The following is a 27,488-nucleotide window of genomic DNA, read 5'->3' as shown; positions in this document are numbered from 1 at the left end:
AATAGACTGAGTGACCCAGGTGTCCCAGAATGTTTTATAGTTATAAGAATTGGAGAGAGAATGCCTGGAGAATTTTTGTTAGTTTTATGATCAATAAGTCCATGTAACATGCACATACCTTTTATAACAAACTGTTGTGAAGACAATGAGTTGTAACAGATAAATGCACTTGGACAAGTACACAGCCCTTGACTGGTAGAGCGATGGGGGTCCTGGTGGTCCTTGCCCAGGAGTCTCTAATCAGCCTTGTCCTCAGCATCCCACTCCTCCGCTCTTCGCCCACCTTCTCCTTCTGTCTCATGACTTCTTCCCCCCACTCCAGGTTTTCAGGTTTTGCTGAGGCCTCCTCCCCTGATCTGGGGCCATTTAAGGTATATGTATCCTTAAGGCTTTAGGGTGAGAGGACACTGGGGACCTTTCTAGCTCAACTGCCTAATTTTGGAATCTGGGACCCAGAGAGGTCCCCCAGCTAGCACACAGCAGAATCAGTCCTTCGATCTAAGACTCTTAAGACCCATCTTTTGAGCTCTCTGTCCACCAACCACCACCTCCTCAAGAACACCTGTAACTTCAGATTGCCCTGAACAGGTAAACAAGCAAACCCAAAATGCTGAAACCCTATTCAAGGGAATTTTTAAAAAGAAGATAATTCACTTCTGTTAAAAGATAAACTGAGGCATATTCATAATTTTAAGGTTTACTTGGGCAAAATTGATTCAGATGGGGTAGCACCAAAACAGGAAGTGGTTAGGCATGCTCTCCCTACAGGAACCAGTGGAAGCACTTCTAAAAAAGACATGGGGGGCACCTGGGGGGCTCAGGCGGTTGAGCGTCTGACTTCGCTCAGGTCATGATCTCATGGTTTGTAGGTTCGAGTCCCGTGTTGGGCTCTATGCTGACAGCTAGTTCAGAGCCTGGGGCCTGCTTCAGATTCCATATCTCCCTTTTTCTCTGACCCTCCTCTGCTCGTACTCTCTCTGTCTCCCAAAATTAAATAAAAAACATTAAAAAAATTTTTTAAATTAAAAAGACATGGGTGGAAATAGCAACGGAATTATTTGATTGGCTATAGCTCAAGCAGTTACATTATTTGGGAAAGTCTTGTTGGCTGTGATTGGCTGTTCTTAAGTTTTGATTTCTTAACCTTGAGACATGACAGACTTCCATTTGTGTTTGCTTACATTAGCTACAAGGGCATTAAAGCGACTCAGTCTAATGGCCTCCTTGTTTAAATAATTTAAGACTTTGTTTAGTACTTATCCATAAGCATATATACAGTTTTGTTTAATGTAAGTGCAATCAGAGTGAACCTACTTACCAAAGTTTTTTCCAAGTTGCTGGGTGATCTCATTTGTGACTTCATGGCTATAGTATATTTCATCAAGTTGGGCTTTATGTAAGTTACTTTGTTTCTTGTTTTGTATCAATGTTCTTGGGCTGGGTCTCTAGGAGTAGGATGTAGGCAAAGAATCCAGTATAAAGATGTTTTGAAAACGAAGTCCTCATGCCAGTCTCTGCACTTGGCCCCTGGCCAAGGCCTAGTCAGCCAAACCTCCCCTGTGACCCTCATCGCGTCCTCCCTCCTTAGGCTGCCAACAACCTCATTGTCCTGGGGCGTGAGGAAGCGGGGGCTGAGAGGATCTTCCAGAACAATGGAGTGGCTCTGCTGCTGCAGCTTGTGGACACCAAGAGGCCCGAGCTGGTGCTGGCGGCTGTGCGGACCCTGTCGGGCATGTGCAGTGGCCACCGTGCAAGGGTGAGGGCCTGGGTGTGGGGCTGATGGCACAGGTGGCTGCCAGGCAGAACACCTGGAGGGTGACATACGGGCATGGAGTAGGTGGCATAAATAGACCCAAATAAAAAGTGGAGAGTGTCTTTCCCCCCCCCCCCCCACCATGCCATCCTTGATTGTATGGTCCTGGATCAACAGAACTTGATCCTCTGCATTTCCCTTTGAGCTGGAAATGCATTTATGCAAAGATAAGATTATTGAAAGTTGTTTATGAGGAAGAGCTGAAAGCAAAGGCTATGATAGGTTACGTTTTATCATACTAAGTCTTCCAAACCTAGTGTGTATTTTATACTTAAAGTACATCTCACTGTGGACTTACCATATTGTCAGTGCTCAATGGCCCCATGTGGCAAATGTCTACTGTATTGGACGGCCCAGCTTTAAACCTCTGGAAAGGGGTTGTGTCAAGGGCTTCCTAGACCACAGGTCCCAAGAGGCATGGCTGCCTGGGCTTTTTTCCCTACTGCAGGGACAGGGTGGGGATGGTTATAACCCGCTTTCTCACCTGCACGGCAGCTGGGACAGAGGGGCGGGCCGCTGACTTGCTCCTGCTGGGGGTTTAGGCCACAGTGATTCTCCATGCAGTTCGGATAGACAGAATCTGTAGCCTCATGGCCGTGGAGAACGAGGAGATGTCTCTGGCCGTCTGCAACCTGCTCCAGGCTATCATCGACTCTCTGTCAGGGGAGGACAAACGAGAACACCGAGGGAAGGAGGAAGCGCTGGTTCTAGGTAAGAGCCATTCTCCAGGTTTCTTTCAAGGGGGTGGGGGCCAGGGAGAGTCAGTCGCCACCTTTGACATTCCCTGTAGGTGAATGTGGCCTGGTTTTATTTTTATATTTATATTCTAATTATAAAAGTAATAGAGGCATAGCAGCATCACTTTCAATAACTTTCAATAACGCAAGTGTCCCTGCATGGGTGAATGGATAAGTAAATATGGTACGTCCATAAAATGGAATAGTATTTGGCCTTAAAAAAGGAGGAGATTCTCACGTGTGCTACTGCATGGATGAGCCTTGAGGACGTTATGCTGAGTGAAGTAAGCCAGTGACAAAAAGATAAGTCCTGTTTGATTCCACTTATGTGAGGTATTGACAGTAGCCAAAATCATGGAGACGGGGCACCTGGGTGGCTCAGTGGGAAAATGTCTGACTTGGGCTCAGGTCATGAACTTGCAGTTTGCAGTTTGAGAGTTTGAGCTCTCCCTCCCTGCCTCCCTCTCTGTCTCCCTGCCTCCCTCCCTCCTTGCCTCCCTCCCTGCCTCCCTCCCTGTCTCCCTACTCCCCTCCCTGCCTCCCTCCCTCCCTCCCTACTCCCCTCCCTTCCTGCCTGCCTGCCTGTTTGGGCTCCAACCTAGAATGAGAACAAAAATCCCTAAGATGCAGAGAAGTCAGACAGGGCAAAAGCAAGAAAAAGCATTTACCTTTTAATCCCCCAGCAGGCAGGGAAGACCTGGCATCCCTTCTGAGGCTTGAATGCAGGCTCCCAGCATGCCTGAATCTATAGGGAGAAAGATGTCTGTAAGGAGCATAAATGTCTTTTCTGGAAAACATTCTGTTAAATCAGTTTATAAAAAGCTACCCGACATGTCCCTGGCTCCCTGCCAGGGGTGCCTAGGAATAAAGAACTTTCTAAGAACCAGAGCTATTCAAGGATGGCATGGACCATTGTAGAAGTCAGTGTGCAAGGGGCTGGAAGGCCACGGAGGGGGATGTCTAGGAATTTAGCTCCTTTTTGGGGTTAGAAGGGCAATTCTATACTCTCCTGGGAAATTCCAACATCCAGGATGCAGTGGATTCTGTATTTCCAGAGTCCTTCTGGAAGTCCCTGCCATTCTTGGTCCTATAGACCTGAGACCCCCTACTCTCTAACTACTCCATCCTCTCCTTCATTAGACACCAAGAAGGACCTGAAGCAGATAACCAACCACCTACTCGACATGCTGGTCAGTAAGAAGGTATCTGGCCAGGGCAGGGATCAGGCCCTGAACCTGCTCAATAAGAACGTCCCCAGGAAGGACCTCGCCATCCACGACAACTCACGCACCATCTATGTGGTGGATAACGGTGAGCAGGTGGGAGGGTCTGGGGCTCATCCAGCTTTCACGTGGGCACCAGGGTACCTGGCACTGAGCAGACAGCGGAAGAAGTCTGGGAGAACTCTTCAGTCCCAACTGAAAAGCCAGGAAAAGACATTAGCAGTTAGAACCCACCAGTGGGCTGGTGAGAATACGTATCAAGGCTGGGCTCTGAATTCGGGCCCAAACACACCCAGAGAATATCCAAATACACCAGAAAACACCCGGGTAGGGTTACCTGACAAATGGGGGTAATGCCAAAGGCAAACAGGACCCCATCAACTGTGGGGTATTGTTCTTGAAGTCTTGTGTTTGGCAAAATACTTCACAGGCCTTCTGGGAGGGAAAAGTGGCATCAAGTGTCCTATATATAGCAGAAGGTCACTACATGTCAGCTCCAGGGGGTTACCCTTTTCCCAAATCAACTTTAATGGTTCAGGAATCATACCCGTGGCTTTATAATCTACTGTGGTAAAGGCCCACGGGTTTGATGACATACAGACCATCCTTTGTTCTACAAGGTTCAAATTAGCTTTCACGGCCTAGAAATGTATCCTCTCTTGATATTGCACTTCCTTGTTTGGTTTGCACAGATCTCAGCAAAGTGCACTTTAACAAATGACTCTAGTGCTTAAACCTTTTCCCTTAATACCTCCCCTGCCCCCAATTCTGGTCTTCTCTGCACACATTTCGAAGGGTGAACAACAGACCTCTTTCTCTTAGCACAGGGACTTAGGTCCAACCGGAAAGTGAATGGGTAGGGCAGGTGGGGAGCAATATTTGTTATTCCAGGCCCAAAATAAGTAGCTCTTGGGTAAAAATAACATGATGTACAAATCCGGTTACACTAGTGAAGAGATGCCTTGTTGAGGTCCTATGTTGTACAAGCTGGTCTGGGAGACTGGCCTTGGGAGCTGTCTGGAACTCCAGCCTGAAGTCAGCATTTGGGTTCAGGGAAGGGCAATGATGGTGCGGAGGGGGTCCTAGCAGAAGTGAGTGAGGTGCTCAGGGGGAGCATAGGGATGGAAGGGAAGCATGGAGAGCAGGCATTGGGGAGGTGGTGGGAGGTGAAGCAGGTGCATTCGGTGGCTCTCCTTGAGAGTCGGGCTGGGGAGTTTGGGTTGGTTCATCAACTGCTTCCCATGACTCCCCAGCCCTGCCAGTAGTTTTGTGTGGGTGGTAAAGTATGCACAGCAGAAAACATACTGCTGAACATTTTTTAAAAGTTTTTTTTGAGAAAGTGAGCATGCATGCACGCACACACAAGGCAGAGAGAAAGAGAGAAACCCAAGCAGGCTCCACATTCAGCACAGAGCCCAACCTGAGGCTCCATCTCACAATGGTGAGGTCATGACTTGAGCTGAGATCAAGAGTCGACTTAGCCAGCTGAGCCACGCAGGTGCCCCTGAGCCCTGCGCGTTCCCTCCTAACAGAGTTTCATGCCTCCCAGCATCTACCTTGAATCTTCCTCCTCCCACGTACCTGCGCCAGCTAAGGTCTGAGACACTCCTGGCCACTCCCACAACCTGGCTCCAAAGTCAAGCTTCCAGTTATTCCAGAGGCAGCGCTACATAACTGTTATTATCATGGGTGCTGCAGTCAGCTGTGGCTGGGAAAGCGGCGTCGCTGTGTCCCTTGCCAGCTGCATGATTTGGGGCATGTTAGCTGACTTCTCCGTGCCTTGGTTTTCTGCTCTGAAACATGGCAGTAATGATTTCTAATCAGTAGGCTTTTGCTAGGATTAAACGGGGTAACATGCATGAAGCTGTCCACACATAGTAGGCGCTCAAAATAATTTACAGCTCTTTCTTTGTTGGAGCAAATCCCCCCATCTGCAGTGTTATCTTATCCTTATCACACCTTACTACAGCCTTTATAGGACTTTCCCTTGTGGCACTGTGAGCTTTTTGAGGAGAGGATTATATCCTTTATTTCAGTATTCAGTACCTAAAAGGTGTTCATTGATTTATTCACTTATTCATTCATTTATTCAACAAATATGCAATACTTGAATTAACCTAACGGGTAATAGGAAGTCATTGAAGATTCTTCCACAGAAGAGACAAGAGATAGCAATAATAAGCAAATGTAGCATTTATTAAATAAATAAAAAGTGTCTGTTGAGTGATAATGATGTTCAGGATTGGCCCTAGACGGTTTCCGTACGTCACCTGGTTGAGACGTCAAACTCTCTGTGGTAGGTAGTAGTGTTCCCATCTTGCAGAAACAGACCTGAGGAAGAGAGAATATCTTTTTTTTTAGATTTATACTTTTATTATGGTAACAAATAGTTGTTACAGTGAGATCTATGAACATATATAGAATTATTATATTTAAATTCATATAGAACAACATTTACATTTTTAAGTTAGTTTTTTTTCCCTCCATAATATTTTATTGTCAAATTGGTTTCCATACAACACCCAGTGCTCTTCCCCTTAAGTGCCCTCCACCATCACCACCACCTCTTTTCCCCCCTCCCCCTTCCCCCTCAACCCTCAGTTCCAGTTTTGAAATCAGAAGATGAAGTTACAGCTTAAGCTTACAACAAAGAAAGAGAAAAACAAAAATAGCGTTAACAGTAAAAATATAACTATCTGTTTTTGATACGTGGAAACACTCAGAAAGCTATATCTTCTTAATCTGATTGTCCAAATCGTTAAAATATGGATGATTCAGTGCCATTTTGCCAGAAATTCGTTTGGCAGGATCATAGGCCAACATTTTTGAGAGCAGATCCAAGCCATTTTCATCCAAGGTTTTGACATGGGATGCCAGATTTCCTGGTTTCCACTTGGGAAATGTATTCTTATAGTCCTGTAAAGACTCCACTTCCGGCCACACTTCATTATTGGGGGTCCCCAAAGCTCTGAAAATTCTGAAGAGTTGATCAGTTTCTGAATCCCCATGGAACAGTGGTTTCTTAGTTGCTAATTCTGCAAATATGGTGCCGATACTCCAGATGTCTGCGGAGTTGAGTAACGAGCTGACCCCAGCAGCACTTCCGGAGACTTCTACCACCAGAGTGTCACTACCTCATGTGTATATACTCTAATAGGTATTCCAAAAGCTCTGGTGAGGCCACAACAAGCCAATTTAATTGTTCCTTTGTCATCAATCAATAGATTTTGAGGTTTCAAGTCTCTGCGCAGAACTTTTCTGGAGTGGTAAAACACAATTCCTTGTAGGATTTGGTACAAGTAACTCTTAACAAGTGAAGATTCCATGAACTGACCAGGAGGGATGGAATCTAAGTATTTCATGAGACCCATGGAAAGGAATTCAAAGATGAGATATAACCTGGAATCTTGCATAAGCACGTCTTGAAGACTGACTATATATGGATGACGAAGTTCTTTTAATAGAAAAATTTCCTGAATTGCAGTACTAGGAACCCCTTCCTCTTCACTTTCTAGTCTGATTGTCCTCATGGCTACCACTTGACCTGTAGTTTTGTGTTTATCCTTATACACAACTCCATAGGTACCTTCTCCAATTTTCTCTATTTTGGTATAGTCTTCCATAAATAATCAGTAGCTATGGTAGATCCATCCGGTTCCTCAATACTCCTTCTCCGGGGCCTGCAAACTGGCCCTCGCTGAGCAGACTCCCTACGCATGACCCTGACCTCAGCAACTCTCAGGAAGAGAGAATATCAAATAGTGTTTGAGGAAGGCTGTCCTTCCTCAATGTCGACACTGGTCCAGTCCCCCGAGATCAACTCCAACAGTGGGAGGTGCACTGCTCACCTAGGGTCAGTGTCAGGTGTGGAACCCCTGTCTCTTGGCCCCATTCCAGGGTCCTTCACTCTGGATAAGCCGTGTGCTGTCTAAAGGCAGGGCGGAGAGAAGCTGGTGTTAAGACAGCTGAATGAGAGGGTGTTTGTGAGGAGAGACTCAGCAGGGATCTTACACTTGCCGTCATCTGTCCCAGGCCTGAGGAAGATCTTGAAGGTGGTGGGGCAGGTTCCAGATCTGCCATCCTGCCTGCCTCTGACTGACAACACCCGCATGCTGGGTTCTATCCTCATCAACAAGCTCTACGATGACCTGCGCTGCGACCCCGAGCGCGATCATTTCCGCAAGATCTGTGAGGAGTACATCACGTGAGTTTCCTGGAGGCCTCACAGTGTCGGGCTCTGTATTAGTTCTCAATGGCCGTGTAACAAATCGCCCCTAAATTTAGCAGCTTACAATAGCAGTAAGTCACCATTTATTAGCTCACAGTGTGACAGCAGTTTGGGAATGGGCAGGCTGGGAGGATTTGGCTTTGGGGCTCTCGTGAGCTTACAGGCACGTGTTGGCCTGGGCTGCCGTCATCTGGAGCCTTGACAGTAGCTGGAAGATCTGTTGGAATTCCAAGATGGCACCCTCATCTGGCTGGCATGGTGGTGCTGCTGGTTGGCAGGAGGCCTCAGTCCCCGCCCCCCCCCCCCCCCCCCCCCCCCCCGTGTGGACCTGTCCACTGGCTGCCTCTGTGTCATTACCACGTGGTAGCTGGTTTCCCCTAGAGTGAGGGATTCAAGAGAGAGCAAGGCCGAAGTGGCGATGTCTCCTATAACCTAGCTTCTGAAGCCGCACAGGATCGCTCCCACCACATTCGGTGCATGAGAAGCAAGCCATTAAGGATGGCCTACATTTAAGAGGAGAGAATGTGGCTCTACCTTTTGCACAGATGAGTGTCAAAATATTTTTGGGCTTGTTTAAAATCTACCACAAGCTCCTGTGGTTGAAGGAACAAACGCCAGCTTATCAAGGACGTAGACCTGGTTCTGTCAAGTCTGAGCACTGTGTGGCCTTGCAGAGACTAGAGAGCTGCCCGGGACTCTCAACAGGGGAATTCTGGGTCTCCGCACTGCTGCTCAACCATCACTGTGACTCAGAGTCTCTGAGTCTGTTTTTACTGTGTGTCCTCTCCCTTCCCTTCCCACTGCTACGTGGTCTTTTAACCCTTTATTCCAATGATCCTCAGACTTGTCGATTATTCAGATTTTGGGGACCCTGCTTGACTCAGGGGTCTGGGATGTGGCTCAGGGAGTTACTTGTTTAAAAAGTATCCCAGGTGAGTCTTGGGAGAGTTGGGCCACTCTGCTTTTCCTTTCTCCACTCTAGGGGTTGGCAAACTTTTCCTCTAAAGGAAAGAGTTTACATTTGCTGGGATATGCAGCCCTCTAGTGTACATTAAAAAAAAAAAAAAAACCCTTTAAACCATGAAAACCATTCATTTCCAGCCTCCCGGACTCAGCCAAGCAGCTGAGGTCTGCCAGCTCCTGCTCCATCCCGTGGCTTCCCCTCACCCCTGAATGTTTCTCTGAAAGCTCTCCAGGGCTTCTCTGGTCTTTCTCTACCTCAGCTCCGGCTGTGGCAGCTAACTTTGTGAGTCTCTCATGAGGTCCCAAATTGAGTTCGGTAACTGTCACCCAGCCAGGCCTCATGAGGGCAGAGGCTGGTGAAGGAGGGCCCCTCCCAGCCAGCCTGGGGGTGCTGCCTCTGCACAGGCCCACCCGTGGACCAGTCAGGGAGGCTGAGTGAGTTTCTGAGGTGCCTGAGGGGGGTCTCCCCTGCCCCGCAAGGGTGTAATCCCTGCCCTGCTCCATCAGCGGTCGGGGTGGTGGAGCCAGAGGGCAGACCCGACTGATTATGAAAGGTTGTCTTCCCTGGCCCTGAGTGGGGAGACGAGATGCAGGATGAGGAATGCCAGCTCTGGAGGGGCTCTCGGAGCTTCCAAGGCTGGCCCTCTCGCCGACAGGGACTTGCTCAGGTCATCCAGCCCCTGCCAGAGGCAGATGTGGGGCCAGAGCCCAGGTCTCCGACTCCTGCTCGGTCCGAGGTTCTCCTGCCCAGTCCATCCACCCTCTTTCTTTCATTCATAACAAGCTGCATTTCCACTGTGCACATTGGCCCTGATCCCTCCCATCAAGTCAACCATGGCAGATCACTGAGAGATCGGAGGACTTGTCAGGTCTGACATCCCCATACGGAGATTCTCCCACAAAGTAGATGGTAGTAGATTCCAAAAGCAGGGCAGAACGCTCGGCTGCTGGGGGAAGGAACTGGGACCAGACAGCAGAGTAACCAGCTCCGGCTGTGGCATGACTTGGTCACGTTGCAGTGATGCAGCGTGCCAGGCTCCACGGTGGCCCTTTTGTGTTGTGGCTGCTGTACTGTCCCACTCGACTTTCCAGCTGCTGGGAAGTCTGCTGACTGACAGCTCTCACCTGCACCCTTTCCTTGGGACTTGCCTCAGCTGAGGACAGCCGCTTCACTCTTCCCAGGATGGCCAGCATCCAATGACTTGTCCCTCTCCCCAGCTGGAGACAGTCTGGCCGTGTGTCCGAGCGGTAGCACTCATTACAGGCGGAGGCTTTCTGGTGGCCGAGTTGCAGCCTAGTGCGTCTCAGGGCTCAGTCTTGCTTCCTTCCCTTCTCCCACCTGAGCTGAGCCCAGGAGCTCTCCCTAATAAGCTCCCTAAATGTCAATCCCCATCCCTCTGAGTGTGCTTCTTGGGGGACCCAGCCCATGGCACGGTCTTTATATCACTTGTCCTCATCGTAACTCTGATAAGTAGTGAGACGATCCTCAGTTTATGGATCAAGAAGGTGAACCTCAGTGAATTGCCCAAGGTCACACAGCACACGAGTGGTGGGTCTGGGATGTAAATTCAAGTCTGTCTGCCCCTCAGATCCCACAGTCTTCCCACCTCCCTCATCCAGTTCTCTTGACCACCTTGCCCTCTATTTTAGGGGCAAGTTTGACCCCCAGGACATGGACAAGAACGTGATTGCCATTCAGACCGTGTCGGGGATCCTGCAAGGCCCCTTTGACCTGGGCAATCAGCTGCTGGGCCTGAAAGGTGTGATGGAGATGATGGTGGCGCTGTGCGGCTCGGAGCGTGAGGTGGACCAGCTGGTGGCCGTGGAGGCCCTCATCCACGCCTCCACCAAGCTCAGCCGCGCCACCTTCATCATCACCAATGGCGTGTCCCTGCTCAAAGAGATCTACAAGACCACTAAAAATGAGAAGATCAAGATCCGCACGCTGGTGGTGAGTGTTGGTACCTGGCACGGTGCCTGGGACACCAAGGGACACCAAGATGAGTGAGGGGCGACCCCATCTGTGAGAGGACCACGCAGTAGGGCGCACTCAGCCCCATCCATGGGCCCCCACAGAGCAAGGGGATAAGCAGGAGGCTGTGAGAACGGAGATTCAGAATGGTGGGCGCTGCTGTTCAACCCTGGGGACCTTTGCCTCCATGTTTTTGAACAGTGCCAACAGGAGCTTCTGTCCAACCCATAATTTCAGAACAAACCTAAAAAGTCAGTTTGTTTCCTTAATCAGTTTCTAGATGGCACCGATAAACTTTCATCTTTTCCAATTTCATTTTAAAGAAATTATGATTTTCATGGGTCTTTTATTTTGCTTGTAAGCAATTACAGTGACGATTTAAGTCATTGATCTCTTTGTTGCTGTTTATATCAATTTTAAAAAAGCTAATTATAGCTTCTGCCATCATGAATTTTCTCTTATGGGAAGCATGTCTTCCCAAATAAGAGTGCAGTTTCTCCTGGGTGAAACTCCGAACGTCTGCTTTGTTACCTGCAAGGTCTATCTGCCAGTATCTTTCACGATTGCAGTTTCAGAGAAGATTAGTATTGTCTTGTGTTTATTTTGCAAGACAGCAGACACAAATCATCTGGGGTCAAAGTGGTGGTGGAAAGGAGCAAGGTAAAAAACTCCAGCTTTTGGGAACATCTGCCCTATCTCGGAAGCCTCAGGGAAGGCATTTTGGAAGAGACGACGCCTGAACTGAGGTTTGTAGTATGCACAGAGGTTTATCCAGGCAAAGAAAAAGGGACAAAGGGACCTGTTTGAGCAAGGCCTTCTCCCCAAGTGCCTCTGATTCTACCAGCATCTCCCTTCCTCCCCAGGGACTCTGTAAGCTTGGGTCTGCAGGTGGTACAGACTATGGTCTCAGGCAGTTTGCTGAAGGGTCGACAGAGAAGCTGGCCAAACAGTGTCGCAAGTAAGGGGGTCCTATTTCCCTGGGCCGCCATCTCCTCTCTGGGGTGTGTTCTAGTGGGGCCACGTGTGAAAGGCTCCTCACCTGCCCTGAATGCCTCCACTCTCTTGACCCGAGCCCTGGCGATCTTCCCTAGCACTCTTCCTTCCCAAATTCCAGGTGGCTGTGCAATGCGTCCATAGATACCCGGACCCGGCGATGGGCAGTGGAGGGCCTGGCCTACCTCACGCTGGATGCTGACGTGAAAGACGACTTTGTCCAGGACATCCCTGCCCTGCAGGCCATGTTTGAGCTGGCCAAGGCAAGCATGGCCTCAGGAAACATCTACCAGATTCAGGCTCACAGGGTCCTCCGCTCAGCCTGGGAAATCGGACTCCTGTGTATTCATCCTGGTCCTGCCCCTACTGCCCGTGTAAACCAGACTGGTTATTTCCCTCTCTCTGGGCCTCATTCTACCTACCCATAAAATGGGCTCATGATTCTTTGTAGCTGCCAGGCAGTGGGAAGATGAATAAAAGGATGGTATTTTTTCTGGGACCCTCAGGAAGTGAGGCCCTAAGGGACTAAGAGCCAGTGCCTAGCCCTTTCTGGACCCCTCCCTGCTTCCCAGCACTGGCCCAATCCCTGGTTCTTTTACACCACCAAAGGGAGAAGGGAATTAGTACCAGGGCCAGACCAGAGGAATTCAGCACCCACCCCATCCCATGGCAAAGCGTGTTGGACTGGGCTTTTGAAAGAGGCACAGAGCACCCAGAGGGTGCCCATTTGTGCTCTCAGGGAGCCACTGCGGGTGCAGGAGAAATTTCTGCCTACCTTGCATGGTAGAGCCGGTTCTGCCTCCCTCTGTGCTCCCTGCTTCGCTCCAAGCTGGGCAACACCAGCCACTCTCCTCCCAAACCAACTCATCAGCCAGGCCAGGGAACTGTCCTGGAAGCAGAGATTTGTTCTAAAGTTTCCTTTCTGCCTTTCCCCTCCTTCCCCCCCACCCCATAACTCCAGACCGCGGACAAGACCATCCTGTACTCAGTGGCCACCACCCTGGTGAACTGCACCAACAGCTATGATGTGAAGGAGGTCATCCCGGAGCTGGTGCAGCTCGCCAAGTTCTCCAAGCAGCACGTGCCCGAGGAGCACCCTAAGGTGAGGATAGGGATGACGCTGGAGGTTCTGTGCCACTAGGCCAGCAGAGAGATGGAACGGAAGGACAGTGACAGCTGGGTGCTGTGCGTTCGTGCTTGGGAGGATTTGGACACAGATAAATTGAAGATGATTGTGGTAAACGTCTCCCACTAGGTGGCGCTCGTTCCCCCCTTAGATTTAATGTTCTGTGGGGAGGGGGGGAGTGAGGATCCAATCATTAGTCTGAAAAACCAAATGGAGCCATGATGAACGTTTTGCAATTTATGTTGTTGGTTTCATGAACATCAGACAGTTATTTAATGTTTCCAACAGTTACAGAAACTTTGTTTCCTGGGATATCTGGATTTAGGGATCTGGGTGTTAAGCAGAAATAATGAGAGAGGGGAAGAGAGGCCGGTCAGCAGTAGCCCAGACACCACAAAATCTCCTTGGGGCACTGCCCAGTGTTTCTCTGCCCTCAAGGGTATGCTTCGTACATGGTTTGAATATGAACATATACGTATTTCCAGCCAGTTAAAGATTTAGAGTTTTGTAAATGGTCAAATTAATATAATCATATTGCAAAACAAACAGAAAGGTGGACAGGAGAAAAAAGAAAATTACCACTCACAATGACATCATCTTCCCTGACCACTATCGGCGTTTTGGTACCTTATATTACCTACCAGAGGCTGTTTGTTCCTGTGCTCCTTTATTTTTTTCATAGTTACAGATTATCACTTTGTGCCCTATTTTGGGAAAATACCTTAGGAGTTTTCCATATTGCTATGTTACTTTCTTTTTTTAAGTTTATATTTTATTTTTTATTTTTTAAGGCAAGGTTTTTTTTTAAAGTTTTATTTATTTGTTTTGAGAGCGAGAGTGAGTGGAAGGGGTACAGACAGAGGGAGAGAGAGAACCCCAAGCAGGCTCCACACTGTCAGCACAGAGCCTGATGCAGGGTTCAGGCTCACGAACCATGAGGTCATGACCTAGCTGAAACCAAGAGTCAGATACTTAACTGACTGAGCCACCCAGGAGTCCCTAAGTTTATACTTTAATTCAGTTACTTAACCTACAGTGTAATGTTAGTTTTGGGTATACAATATGGTGATTCAACACTTCCATACAGCACTTGGTGCCCATCACGACGAGCACACGCCTTAATCCCCATCACCTGCTATGTCATTCTCTGAATGATTTTTAAAATTTATTTTAGAGAGAGAGAGAGTGGGGAGGGAGGGAGGGGCAGATGGAAAGAGAGAGAATCTTAAGCAGGCTTCATTCTCAGCGTGGAGCCAATGCAGGGCTCAATCCCATGCCCCTGGGATCATGACCTGAGCTGAAATTGAGAGTCAGATGCTCAACTGACGGAGCCACCCAGGCACCCCTGAATCAATGTTTAAAGCTGTGTAGTGTTTCATGCAGGCAAGGGTGTATAGCATGTTCCTCTGCTATAAAGTTCAAATGTGGCCACAAGTACCAGCCATTTCAAGGATTATCTGTGGAGACTATTTTACTCCGGGGCTGACTTTGGATTTCCAGGACAACCCAATCCATTGTTAGGTCAGCTTCATCTGTTCCCAATCTCCCCTCCCTCCTCCCTGTGTTCCGCCACCTACTTCCCACTCCAATGGCAAGCCAACCTTTTGAAAAAAAAAAAAGTAAAAATAATAAATGGGTCATCTTGTGTTTTAGATGATCTCTTTGGTTTTACTTCTATGAATGAAGAATCTTTGGGATGATTTTCTTGCCACACCAGCTGCTCAGGCTGTGTATTGTGAGTGGGGGACAAGGAGGAGGAGAACATGTACACCCCCATGGCTGTTGTTTGGGCAAAGGGAATGCAGAAGAGTGTATGAATTTCTCATTGCTGCTGTTAGCAAATTGCCACAAACCTAACGGCTTAAAATAACACAAATTTTTATTATCTTTCAGTTCTAAAACTTCCAGTTCTGACCTACTTCCAGGTCAGAAATCTAAGATCAGTCCCATTGGGCCAAAGTCAAGGTGTTGGGGGGGGGGCTGGTTCCTTCTGGAGGCTCTGAGAAGATAGTGTTTCCTTGCCTCTCTTACCTTTTAAAAGCCATCTTCCTTGGCGAGTGACCTTAAATCACTCCAACCTCTTGCTTCTTTTGTCAAATTGTCTCTTATTAACTCTGATCCTCCTGCCTCCCTCTTTTTTAAAAACGTATTTTATTAAAAAATTTTTAATGTTTATTTATTTGAGAGAGAGAGAGAGAGAGAGAGAGAGAGAGAATGTGAATGGGGGAGGGGCAGAGAAAGAGGGAGACAGAATCTGAAGCAGGATCCAGGCTCTGAGCTGTCAGCACAGAGCCCGACGCGGGGCTGCAACCCACAGACCGTGAGATCATGACCTGAGTGAAGTTGGACGCTTAACCGACTGAGCCACCCAGGCGCCCCCTCCCTGCCTCCCTCTTAATGAGACCCTCATGATTACGTTGGGCCTACCTAGATACACCAGGATTATCTCCTTTTCCCAAAACCATTGATTTAATCACATCTGCAGAGTCCTTTTTGCCATGTAAGTTCATCTTCACAGGTTCTGGGGATGGGGATGCAGAGTCTTTGGGGGTCATTATTCAGCATGCCATCGTCAGTCAGATATGCACCACCTTTAGTTCCAGTACTGACCGGCCTGATGTTTCCCCATTGCTGCCCTCCCATCCCCCCAGGACAAGAAGGACTTTATAGACATCCGTGTGAAGCGGCTTCTGAAGGCAGGTGTCACCTCCGCGATGGCCTGCATGGTGAAAGCCGACAGTGCCATCCTCACCGACCAGACCAAAGAGCTGCTGGCCAGGTGGGGCTGCAGCGGGCCGGGGCTGGGGTCTGCAGGGGTGGGGGCTGGAGGCTGGGCAGGGAGAAGGGTGGCAGGGGCGTCAGGGAGGGAATGAGTCATTGGAGGATCTGGAAAGGAGATGGAGGAGATCAACACTGAAGAGCGATAGTGCAGGGCAGGCCATCACAGGTGAAAGTTTGCGTCGGGAGGAAAGAGGTCACTGTCCATCCCAGTTCGCGGGCTCCCAGGCCAAATGTGAAACCTGCTATTCCAAAGGTGAAAGGCACAGTTTCTGTGCAGTATGAAGGGAAGGCAGACAGGCTCACAGGTACAATATGATGCATCAGGTGCCATGAATGGGCAAATACAGAGGGTTGGTTGGAGCACAAGCAGTGGCATCCACCAGCTGGCTGGAGGGTAGGTGGGAGGGTAGCCAGGGTAGGCTTACCTGGAGGATGTGGTAACTCAGTGGTTACCTTGGTAACCACAAGGTGAGACAAGGAGCCACTCAAATTCCAGGGACAAAGAGTTCCAGGCAGAGGGGATGGGGGGAGGAGTGAGGGAGACGGGATTCTCCTGCAGCACGTCTGGAGCATGGAGAGCACAGGAGGGAGCCATGCTAGTAGGACCAGAGAAGGGGAGGAAGGCTACATTATGGAGGTCCTGGGCTGCATCCACACTGAAGAGTTTCTCCTGGTTGATGGGCAGCAAGGAACCATTTGTTGCCTCCCCAAATAGGGATAAGGTGGCTCTTTGCTGCCTCGCTTGGCTTCACTTTCTCCCCAGCTCCTTACATCCATGGCAGTATCTTGCCAAGCTGGCTAATGCTGGGGCAGGTGCAACACTTTCCAAGGCTTCACTGGGTCTGATTGGTTGGCCTGCTGATGCCTGGGAAGGGTGCACATCATGTGTCCTTTATCCTTGCCCTGCAGGGTATTCCTGGCACTGTGTGATAGTGCAAAAGACCGAGGAACCATTGTGGCTCAAGGTGGTGGCAAGGTAATTGGTGGGATAAAGTTCTTGCCATCCTAGAAGGTGATCCACTGGGGAAGAGCACACTGTGTGTGTGTGTGTGTGTGTGTGTGTGTGTGTGTGTGTGTGTGTGTGCATGCTCTTTGCCTGGTCCAAAAATAAAATAACACTTGCCCCAACCCAACTTCCTGGAACACTGTCACTCAAGTATCTGTCCTGTCTGCGTTTATGGTCCCAAACCAACTTCTTCCTGATTTTATGGTGTGTCATGGGTTTGCTGTGGAATCCCGTTCACCCTCCTTGCTATGGAAGGAAGCACAGTACAGACACACAGACCGTGGATGTTGCTGTAGAAGACTTGTCCTTGAATCCTTGCTCATCCCCTTTTTAGCTGCATAACTTTGGGCAAATGGCTCGATCTCCCTGAGCCATCGGTTCCTCATTTGTGAAATGGGAGACGGGTCACACATCCACTCTGCAGAATGTAACAAGGAGTACAGAAAATACACTTAAAGTACTGGTTTATAGTAGGTGTTCAGTAAGTTGCTGCTGTCATAATTTAGGCTTGACTTAGTCCAGAAGTAAAACGTCAGCACATTGATCTATTTATTTTCCCCAAAACAAACAGTGTGGATGGAGAGTGTGGGCAAAGACACCAAAGTGTGCTGGGAGGCAGGGGAGCGAATCCATGGTTATGTACTTAATCATTTTCTGTGATGCTCAAGGATTTTGCTTATATTGTAGTCTTCCTGAACTTCTGTTCTTTTAAGTTTATTTATTTTGAGAGAGAAAGAGAGAAGCAGAGAGAGAGAGAGGGAGAGAGAAAATCCCAAGCAGGCTCCATGCTGTCAATAGGGCTTCATGAGATCATGACCTGAGCCAAGACTGAGTCAGACACTTAACTGATTGAGCCACCCAGGTGCCCCAAATCTTCCTGAACTTCTAATGGAACATGCAGACAGCAGCTAGGGGGAGAGGATGGGGAGAGAGGCCTCTGGACATCTGTGACCATAAAGTGACCCTGTCCTCTCTTGCAGGCGCTGCTTCCCCTGGCTTTGGAGGGCACAGACGTGGGCAAGGTGAAGGCAGCCCATGCTCTGGCAAAGATCGCCGCCGTGTCCAATCCAGACATTGCCTTCCCAGGAGAGCGAGTGGGTGCCATGCCTGGGGCAGGGGCGGGGGGTGGGGTGGGGGATGGGGAAACGGGAGGAGTCTCCTTTGCTCCTAGGGGACTTTCCCCTTATCATCCTACCCCGGGCCTAGGAGGGGCATGGTGCTTATTCACAGAGAGGACAATGCATTGGAGGTGCCTGGCTCTGCCTCTGACTAATAGGACAGTCCTCTTGGAAACTCAGTTGTGTCATCTGCAAAGTAAGGGAAATAATCCTTCCTCATTATGAAGACTGAGTCAGGCAGTGGGTGGGCAAGGAATTCAGAAATTCTAAAGTTGGGCATCTATTGATGTTTGGGTCTGGGGGAACATGGTCCCCACCGACTCACTCCTTGACCCCTCCACACAGGTGTATGAGGTGGTGCGGCCCCTTGTGAGTCTGCTAGACACACAGAGGGATGGGCTCCAGAACTACGAGGCTCTCCTGGCCCTCACCAATCTGTCCGGGCGGAGTGACAAACTCCGGTGAGTGGGGTAGGGAGGGAGTAGTGGGGAGGGTTTGGTGGAAATTTCCTGTGCACATCCTGTGTGCTCTCCTTTGAGGACAGGATTGAAGGCAATGGGTAGAAACCACAGTGGGAGGGTTTGAGTTAACACATAGTGCATGTCAGAAGGCCAAGGATATTCTTTCTTTCTGATGACAGTAATAAAAAAGATATCCAGGTGGATGGGTGAGGATAAAGGAGATTCCTTCTTGGGAGCCAAAGGATGATGGAGAGTACTGGGTTGAGATCCCTTCAGTTGGTTGCAAGTGGCAGAAAACTCAACTCAGAATGGTTAAGCATAGAAGGAATTTAATGAGTTATGTAAGTAAAAGTCTGGGGTGAACAGAGGCAGATGCAGCTTGGTGCGAGGGTTACAAAGCCTCCCCACCTCCCTACTTGCTTTTCTCTGCCACTTTCCCTACTACTTTGCACGTTCCTACTTCTGTCCACTTCTTCCTGTGTTGTCTTAGTTATCAAAGCGTCACATGATCACAAGGGTTGCTCCAGACCTCACGTCTTCTTGGCTTCATAGCCAGTAGGAGAGAGAGAAAGAATCTCTCTTCTGCAGCAATAATACTGAAGAATCTCCAGCCTGGTGACATGTTCACCCCAGACCCCATTGCTATGACCAGGATGTTTTGCTATCATTTAGTTTATGCCCTTTGGTGCCTCTCCTGGAGCTGGGGGTGGGATCAATGTCATCCAGACCATGCTGAGGATGTGGGAGGGAATCACCAGCAGGGTGAACTGGCCCTTGGATGGCCAAAAACTCCAAATGCTTACTACAGAGGACTTTGTGACCTCTTTTCCTCTACCTCTCAAATCCTTAGCCAGAAGATCTTTAAGGAGAAGGCCTTGCCAGACATTGAGAATTACATGTTTGAGAATCATGACCAGCTGAGACAGGCGGCCACTGAATGCATGTGCAACATGGTGTTAAACAAGGAGGTAAGCTGGGCTCAGCACAGAGATGGGGCATGAGGACCCAGAAACCCCTGAATCTCTCCCAGATTGCAGCCTCCTTCCCTGTGGGGACCCTGAGAGGAATATATGCACCAAGTAGACAAAGAAAAACACACAAAGTAGTATGATTCCTAGCCAGGGCTTTGACCCCACAACTTGGGCCAGCCAAGGTGGAAGGTACCATTTCGCTAAGTTATTTATGCCAGAAGAATCTCCTAACAGAGAAGAATATAAAACCAGGGCCTCTTAGAGATCAAAGAGGCTATACCACTTAGGTTTATTGAAGCTCTACATATATTTAAAAAATGAGGAAAAACAAATACAGTTATACAAACAACTTTAGGATATTTTAAATGTTAACAATTTAGTGAGTTATTGCTGTTTCTATGGAAACTGCAGTGCACTATAACCGTGTTCTTCAAAGAGTAATTACAGGATTTATAAAAATAAAATGAATTCAAAATCTGCCAATGGCTTCATGGTCCAGTAATGAGAAAAATTGTAACCCTATGGTAAATGAGTGTCTTCTTTCAATCCTGGCAGAGTACTGCTATTCCTGTAGGTATAACCTCATCAGAGGGAACAGTAGGGCCAAAATCTGAGTCCCTTCATGAATACAGGGCCAGGTCAAGTGTGAGACCCCTCTGTTTTCCCTTGATCCTTAACTCAGGTCTTGGATCTTACCACTGGTAGACTAGGAAAACCCGACCTAAGAAAGCCTGTTGAAGTAAAAAATAAATTTAAAAAAAGCTAAACAAGATGCACCAGGGAGCTGGCCTGGAGGGCTAGCAGCTATGTGGGAGAAAAGAGTATATCTAAAGAAAGTGGGGGGAGGGAGAGTGAGGGAAGAAGAGGTAGGGTTCCCTTGGGAACATCAGCTGCTGTGACACCCCAAAATCAAAATACACAGTGGTCCTACCAGGAGAGAAGTTCATTTCTCACTGCATTTCTTGCTCACATTTGGTCCGCTGGCTTGCTTCCAAGAAATGACTTGGGATCCAGGCTCCTTTGACCATCAGGAACGAGCCCCAAACTGAAAAGGAACTGTCTCCCTCTCTGCCACTCCGGGAGTGGTCTCCATTTGAACGGGGAGAGAGACCACGGGAAAGGCACCTATAGTACTCCACCGTGGTGGTCCCAAGTGACACACATCACTTCCTCTGATGGCCACTTCTGCATGTGAGAGGTGGGGAATATATCTGCTTCTCAGTCACTGCTGTGCCCCATGATAGGGACTGCAGTGACCATCTCTGCCATCATCTCGCCTCTGAGAACTTCTGCCCCAGCTTCAGGGAGATGCAGGTGGAGGGTCATAACCTGGGCAGCCGTGACTGACCTTAGACCCCATTCAGAGCTCCACGTCTAGGAAACCTGACCCAACAAAATGCCCTTAAATTTGACCGACTAGATTTTACTGTGGAGCAGAAGGTGGGGGGGGGGGCAGTGAGCTCTGAGACATGTCAGGGCCCTGGGCTCCGGGAGGCTTTTCTGGCTTTAGGACCCTTGGGAAGCTAATCCTTCATGCACTGAATGGTACAGCAGCTCTAGCTCGGTCCCCTGCTCTTGCCAAGTGCCTGTACCTTCTGGTACTGCAAAGTCATTTTATGGCTGACCCTGAAGGTCCATCTGTTGTGGGAGAAACATTCCAGGCTTCCCCAAAGGGAAGTAAAACACGACTCTGGGCAACACTTACCATTCAGGAGCCTGTGCCCTTTCCCCTGATATGGAGAGCCAAGTGCAAACAGAGATGGTGGCACACGCTCTGTGGGGAATCCCTTAGTCTCTTTAACCTTTTAGCTGGAGGAGTTTATAGCCCTTTCTACAGTTAATCAGTGAAGACTTCCTTGGGGAGGTCACATAGGTGACCAAAGGGAAAGCTCAAAGGAAAGCTCCAAAGGATCTTAGATCAAAGACCACAGCTTCCGATGACTCTTTCACTCTTCAGGCTGGCAGGTGGGGGCGTTTTTCCTCTGAGCCCTGTACCTGCCTCCCATAGGTACAGGAGAGGTTCCTGGCCGATGGGAATGACCGGCTGAAGCTGGTGGTGCTCCTCTGTGGGGAGGATGATGAGAAGGTGCAGAACGCGGCCTCAGGGGCACTGGCCATGCTAACGGCGGCACATAAGAAACTGTGCCTCAAGATGACCCAAGTGGTGAGAGTGGGCCCTGGGTGTGGGAATGGGACTGCTCTGTGTCCCTGTGGGGAGGCCAGCCTCTTGGTAACACTTCCCAGGCCCCTGGGTACCTGTTCCTACCACCTAAAAAGGAGTGTCTACACCGTCTGGCCCCCTACATCCATTGCTGGGACTCCCAGGTGTGCTGACTCAGGTCCCTCCCACTGTACCTTCACCCATTGCCTTTGGTGGTGCTTACAGCTCATTAGTTCAGAATGATGGTGAGGACGACCACAACTACTACTGGAAAGCCCCCGAGCTCCCTGAGGAGCATAGACATGGTTGGGGGTGCCACACCGTGGCTTTGCAAAGAGACAGCAGATTCTCCCATGTGAACGCGGTGATCAGATCCTTTGGTGGGACTGTGGCCATCTCAGCAAAGTGGCATATGCACAGTTGTGAACATGGCCATGCAAGGTGCCAATGCCTTTATCCCACCAAATGGAACCTAGTTTGTAGGTATCATCTCCACTGAAGGCAAAAACTGTAAACATCTCAGTTCAAATGTATGCAAGCCTGCTTTAATTTTCTTTATGTTTTTTATTTATTTTTGAGAGACAGAGACAGTGTGAGCAGGGGAGGGTCAGAGAGAGAGGGAGACACAGAATTCGATGCAGGCTCCAGGCTCTGAGCTGTCAGCACAGAGCCTGATGCGGGGCTCAAACCCACAGACCACAAGATCATGACCTGAGCCAAAGCCAGACACTTAACCAACTGAGCCACCCAGGCGCCCCATGCAAGCCTGCTTTAAAGGCAGCCTCTTTTAGTAAGTTTAAGGTGTGTGTGGTGTGTGTGTGTGTGTGTGTGTGTGTGTGTGTGTGTGTGCGCGCACACACACGCACACGTGTGCATGTTCCACAGGTGCGTAGGCTTCCTGGCAGCAAGGAAGGGTCTCTCTGCTGGATGGAGCTCATCCTGGTTGGTCTTTGGGTTTTACCATTTCCCAGTAATGCATTTCTCAGAACTGAGAGGTGTGTGAATTACGTGGAGAGCCTGTTAAAACACTCTCCTTAGATGGGGCACCTGGGTGGCTCAGTCCGTTGAGCGTCTGACTTCGGCTCAGGTCATGATCTCATGCTTCATGAGTTCGAGCCTCACATCAGGCTCTGTGCTGACAGCTAAGAGCCTGGAGCCTGCCTGGGATTCTGTGTCTCCCTCTGTCTTACTCTGAGCTTTCTTAGGGCTCACACTCCATTTCTCTCTCTCTCTCTCAAAAATAAATAAACATTAAAAAAAAAACCCCACTCTTCCTAGATGTTCCAAATCAGTAGATGAAAGGTGGAGTATTTCTGGCCTGAGGACCATGCTTTGAAACCGCTATCCCAACGTGGCCACTGCTGAAGTAACTAGTCACGCGACTTCTGTTAACAAGCTCCCATAGGGTGCTCTGTGACCCTCCTGCTTACCAGGATGCAGACACTCCTCTAAATGTTTATATTCATTAAGTTCTTCCATCCTTCCAGTAGACCTGTGTGATGGATATGGTTATCATTATCCCCATTTACCGGTGAGGAACACTGAATGCAGAAAAGTAACACGCTCAAGGTCAAACCACCAGCTAGTTGGGAAGGGATTAGAATCCTTCAAAATTGTGGACCCCCTCCTGGCCACTTCTTCCTTCTTCCTGAGGGGCTGTGAAGTCTTGGCTACTTCTGTGCCTGGGAAGCAATGGCACTGGACCTGTTATCAGTTACTCATCAACATTCAACCTTCCCCTGAACTCCACCACAGCTAGCTGAATTTTCATTTCCTTTTCTTGTGGTAGGAGACTTGGTACAGAGTTTACAAAAGTCTGCTTAGAAGCTGAAAAGCCAATAATTAATCTTTTCTTCCCCTCTGTGCCGGTCTCCCCATCTGAGAGTGGTGTTTGTGGGAAGCTGTCCCCACTGATAAATGGAGGGTGAGGTAGTAGATATATGAGGAAGCAAAGGGGGAATCCTTGGATTAGTGCATGAAGTCATCATCTCTGTCCACTTCTCCTTATTGAGCTCTTACCATGCTCCAACCACCATGCTAAGCTCTTTCCATGCACGGTATCACTGCATCATAACAATGTGAAGAAGTAGGTATACCAGATGACAGAAGGGATCTCAAGACTTGGAGAGGTTCAAATTTTATCTAAGGTCATCTTTGGTTAAGTGGTTGAGTTGGGACATGAACAGTGGTCTCTCTGACTCCAAAACTCATACCAATAAGTATTCTACTCTGCCGCTCATGTGTGTCTGTTGAATGCTGTAAAAGTCAAGCCTCCTGGTTCTAAGCTCCAACTCTGTCTCCTGGGTGATTAGAATGGTCTGGAGTCCTGCCTTCCCCATGCATAGTAGTTGGGTTGCTTCACAGCTGGGAATGGAGGAGAGAGATGGAGGAGGGACAGAGGAGAGTCTGGTGGAGTGCAAGCCCAGGGCATGCCTGGAGCTCATATCTCTAAGGGCATCTGGGTTGGCAAGAAGCAGGCATTGCCCATGTGCTCAAGGCTAGACTTCTCCTTTCTGAACACTGTCCATCCCCATTCTAATTAGGCATGCAGTGGGCCTGTCCCTTTGCTTCTCCAGATGCTTAAAAAGATAAATGGATGGGTGGATGTTCATTCTCTACTATTTCTCGATGTGTGACCATAGCTAAGTTATTTCCACTCCCTAGACCTCAGCTCCTCCACTTGTAAAATGAAATGGATTGGACTATGTCAAGTTCTTTTTAATTTTCTGATTCTTGCCCTGACCCTGGTAAGGAGATGGGTATCAGCCAGCTAGTCCCAAGGAGCTCAGGTAGGCGTAAACTGACTCCCATACAGATTACCAGACATGTGCTTGTCCTTTCAGAGCCCAGAATCTGGGCCTTACCAGTGCCTTCATGTATCTTATACCAAATATCCAATCTCTGTCCCTCCACTGATTTCTCTAATCCTTCTCTATCCACAATTCCCTTCTAGACAACTCAGTGGTTGGAAATTCTCCAGAGGCTTTGCCTGCATGACCGACTGTCTATCCAACACCGAGGCCTGGTCATTGCCTACAACCTGCTGGCAGCAGATGCTGAGCTGGCCAAGAAGCTGGTGGAGAGTGAGCTCCTGGAGATTCTGACTGTAGTGGGCAAACAAGAGCCAGATGAGAAGAAGGCAGAAGTAGTTCAGACAGCCCGGGAATGTCTCATCAAGTGCATGGATTATGGCTTCATTAAACCAGTATCTTAGACAGGGGCCCACAGGGCTGCTGGGGCTTGTTCTGTACTATGAAAAGTCCTAAGTTGGGAACTCCTAGGGTGTCAGTTCAGCTAGGGATCATAGCAATGACAATGAAGTCTCCATAGAAAAGAAAGACTTGATTGTTCCTTGAATTGTCAACCTTCCTCTTTTCCCTGGGGAAGTTTGGATGTTTCACTGCCTCTCTTGCTCCTTATCTCTTACATCTATCATGTTCTAGAAATTCCTAGAATAATTTTCATCAGTGATTTAGAAGACAGTTGGATAAATCTTTCTGTATCCATTCCCAAAGCCAGGACAATAGGCTGAATTCTTTGTATTTTGGAAAATGGATTGTGTGGTAAGGTAGGACCTAATGGGTGTTTGAATATAAAGGTTTAATGCTGATCTAACCGGAAGTTGAGCTGTGCTGTTTTTCATAGCCTTTCCCCATACTGTTTGAGTAAGACTTCCTGGAACTGCATGTTTTAGCTGCAGGGCCCACCCCATGCCCATTCCCATCACTCAACTGTGATGGAAATACAGTTTATGTTCAACAGCATGACTTGCTTTTTGCAATTTGGGAAAACTGTTCATGCAAAATGGACAGAATGGGTACAAATAAGATAAACTCAGAGTACTTTAAGAAAGTTGATTGGCTCATGTAGCTCTTTATCCAGGAAAAGTTTGACATTGTTAGATCCAGGGTTTAAATGTCACCAACATTACTTTCTGTGTGGGTATCTTTCTCTCTCTCATACTCCTCCTGCTCATATTTTGGCTTTGATTTCTTTTGGGTTGACTTTATTTTATGGCAGGCTCTCTCCATGTGGTAGGAAACATACTCCCAGAAGCTCCAGACTTAATTTTTATAGTTCATAATTATGGGAGAGAAGAGAGCGGATCATTCTCAATGACCCAGCAAAATTCCCAGGAATGACTCTAATATGTCTATCATGCATCACATTTCCATTTATTGCATTGACAGAATAGAGAAGAAAAATAATATGATTATCTGAATAGACGCAGGAAAAACATTTGATAAAATTGAACAATTTGTGATAAAAATTTTCAATAAACTAAAGTCTCCTACTTTTTGTTTATTGCAAACTGATAAGTCTGACAAAAATCACAGAAACTGTACAGCCAGTGTCCTAGCTCATGGTCCCCCTGAGATGAAGAATGAGACAATCCTTGCTGTTACCAATTCTATTCAACCTAGTGCTGGAGGTTTTAGCCAGTGCGATAAAGCATGAAAAGGAAATGAAAAGCATAAACATTGAAAATCAAGAAACTTGCAACTTATTCACACAGCAGGATTATACATGTATGCAGTCTGAAAATGTCTATGGGTAAGCTTTTAGAAATAAGTGAATTTAGATACAAGGTCAATTTATAAAAATCAATTGTGTTTTTTTTTTCCGAGAAATACAGATATATTTATTTATAAATATTAGGTACACAGTTTATGAAAGAATAAAAATCCTATCTAGAACATAAAACAAGAGAACAAAGATAGGTGCTATTATACAAATGGAATGAGTGAGATAAGACTGTGATTTTCAAGCACATTTATATTACACAGTTTTAAAACTAACATACCTTTGAAATTGTAGAATTGGTAGACGATGTATTTAAAGATTAGTTCAGAGACTTACAAAACAATTTTATTGGTGATATTTACATGTAGGGAGTGAAATGGTTTATTGTATAGAACTATCATGTTTCAAGGAGCATGACTTAACAATAAAGTTTTTATAAGAAACTATTAGTTATTTTAGAAATTCTACCTAAATTAGAGTAACATTCTATATTCCTGCTCTAATTCCATTCTAATAGTCTACAACTATATCAAGTGAAATGATAAAAGTTAAAATATTAGCGTTTTAGATAGTCAAGTTACAAAAGGAACTAAAGAAAGAAACTCAGATTGAAAGTTTCCAATACCCACTGAGTTTGGCACCTTGTCTTTCTTACTACAAAGTATCTGATCTTAGACATGGGGTCACCCTTCCTTGTGACCTCAGCTACAGTAAAAAGGAAAGAAGCCAACAGAGACCGCAGACTCACTCAGCACTGGTGGAAAGCAATCACGAGGAGCCAAAGCACAACAGACCACAGCAGTCTGCAGAACAAGAACTCCTTCCATGGCTTCACATTTGAACGCACTCACTGTACACATTACACTTATGACTTTTGTACTGATCTAGAGTTAAGGAGAGGCAATGAAAAGTCAGCATTCTCTTTAAAGGCTGGCATGTATACTATAAATTTCAAAACATGCCTAGGCAAATATATAAATTTTATCTGGAACACCTTTTCCGATGGTGCAGCATTACTGTGCTTATATTTAATGACTAAAAATTTATCTCCTCTAACTTAAGACTATTCGAAGTGAACAAGCCAACATTATGATGACACTTGTTTGTATCCAAGGAACGTAGTAAACCACTTGGCAAATTTACCATCTTAGAAACTCCCTCTGCGAAGATCGAAAAGGTAGGCTTAGCTTTCTGCTGCCTGGAAGGCACTATCTGCTATCATGTAAACATCACTAAGAGAGCTTCCTGCCAGCGATACTCCGGTACTTGGCTGGCTCCTAAGAGACACACAATACCACAACAAGCAAACGAAATACCCAGGAACAATAAAAACCCCATTTCTTATCATCGCTTTATTTCTCTTCTACTGTTCCAGGCTCTGAGTACATCGGGCACAGCGCTGCATTGGGAC

The 27,488-nt window shown here is 47.7% G+C and overlaps 1 protein-coding gene and 1 pseudogene across 3 annotated transcripts in view; one reads left to right on the top strand and one right to left on the bottom strand.

Annotated features, from left to right (window-relative positions):
- The window catches only part of UNC45B (unc-45 myosin chaperone B), a 30,496-nt gene extending 5,182 nt beyond the window's left edge, over nucleotides 1-25,314 (top strand). For 2 of the 3 annotated variants that reach the window (XM_029928411.1, XM_029928412.1), the window contains exons 6-20: nucleotides 1,589-1,756; nucleotides 2,356-2,524; nucleotides 3,691-3,861; nucleotides 7,806-7,977; nucleotides 10,615-10,915; nucleotides 11,800-11,894; nucleotides 12,051-12,192; nucleotides 12,891-13,031; nucleotides 15,707-15,834; nucleotides 16,746-16,812; nucleotides 17,823-17,936; nucleotides 18,306-18,421; nucleotides 19,272-19,389; nucleotides 21,401-21,556; nucleotides 24,507-24,767. In XM_029928411.1, the coding sequence (XP_029784271.1) occupies nucleotides 1,589-1,756; nucleotides 2,356-2,524; nucleotides 3,691-3,861; nucleotides 7,806-7,977; nucleotides 10,615-10,915; nucleotides 11,800-11,894; nucleotides 12,051-12,192; nucleotides 12,891-13,031; nucleotides 15,707-15,834; nucleotides 16,746-16,812; nucleotides 17,823-17,936; nucleotides 18,306-18,421; nucleotides 19,272-19,389; nucleotides 21,401-21,556; nucleotides 24,507-24,767 (2,319 nt within the window). Of the gene's footprint in view, nucleotides 1-1,588; nucleotides 1,757-2,355; nucleotides 2,525-3,690; nucleotides 3,862-7,805; nucleotides 7,978-10,614; nucleotides 10,916-11,799; nucleotides 11,895-12,050; nucleotides 12,193-12,890; nucleotides 13,032-15,706; nucleotides 15,835-16,745; nucleotides 16,813-17,822; nucleotides 17,937-18,305; nucleotides 18,422-19,271; nucleotides 19,390-21,400; nucleotides 21,557-24,506 lie in introns of all 3 variants that reach the window. The other variant, XM_029928410.1, reaches the window with a different exon arrangement.
- On the bottom strand, nucleotides 6,501-7,396 carry LOC115282398 (annotated as a pseudogene).
- Nucleotides 25,315-27,488: the final 2,174 nt, after the last annotated feature.

This window comes from Suricata suricatta, chromosome 17, assembly GCF_006229205.1.
Source record: "Suricata suricatta isolate VVHF042 chromosome 17, meerkat_22Aug2017_6uvM2_HiC, whole genome shotgun sequence".
In the NCBI taxonomy this organism is placed as follows: domain Eukaryota; kingdom Metazoa; phylum Chordata; class Mammalia; order Carnivora; family Herpestidae; genus Suricata; species Suricata suricatta.
The sequence above is the reverse complement of the archived record's forward strand: the minus strand, read 5'-3'. Positions and strand labels throughout refer to the sequence as shown.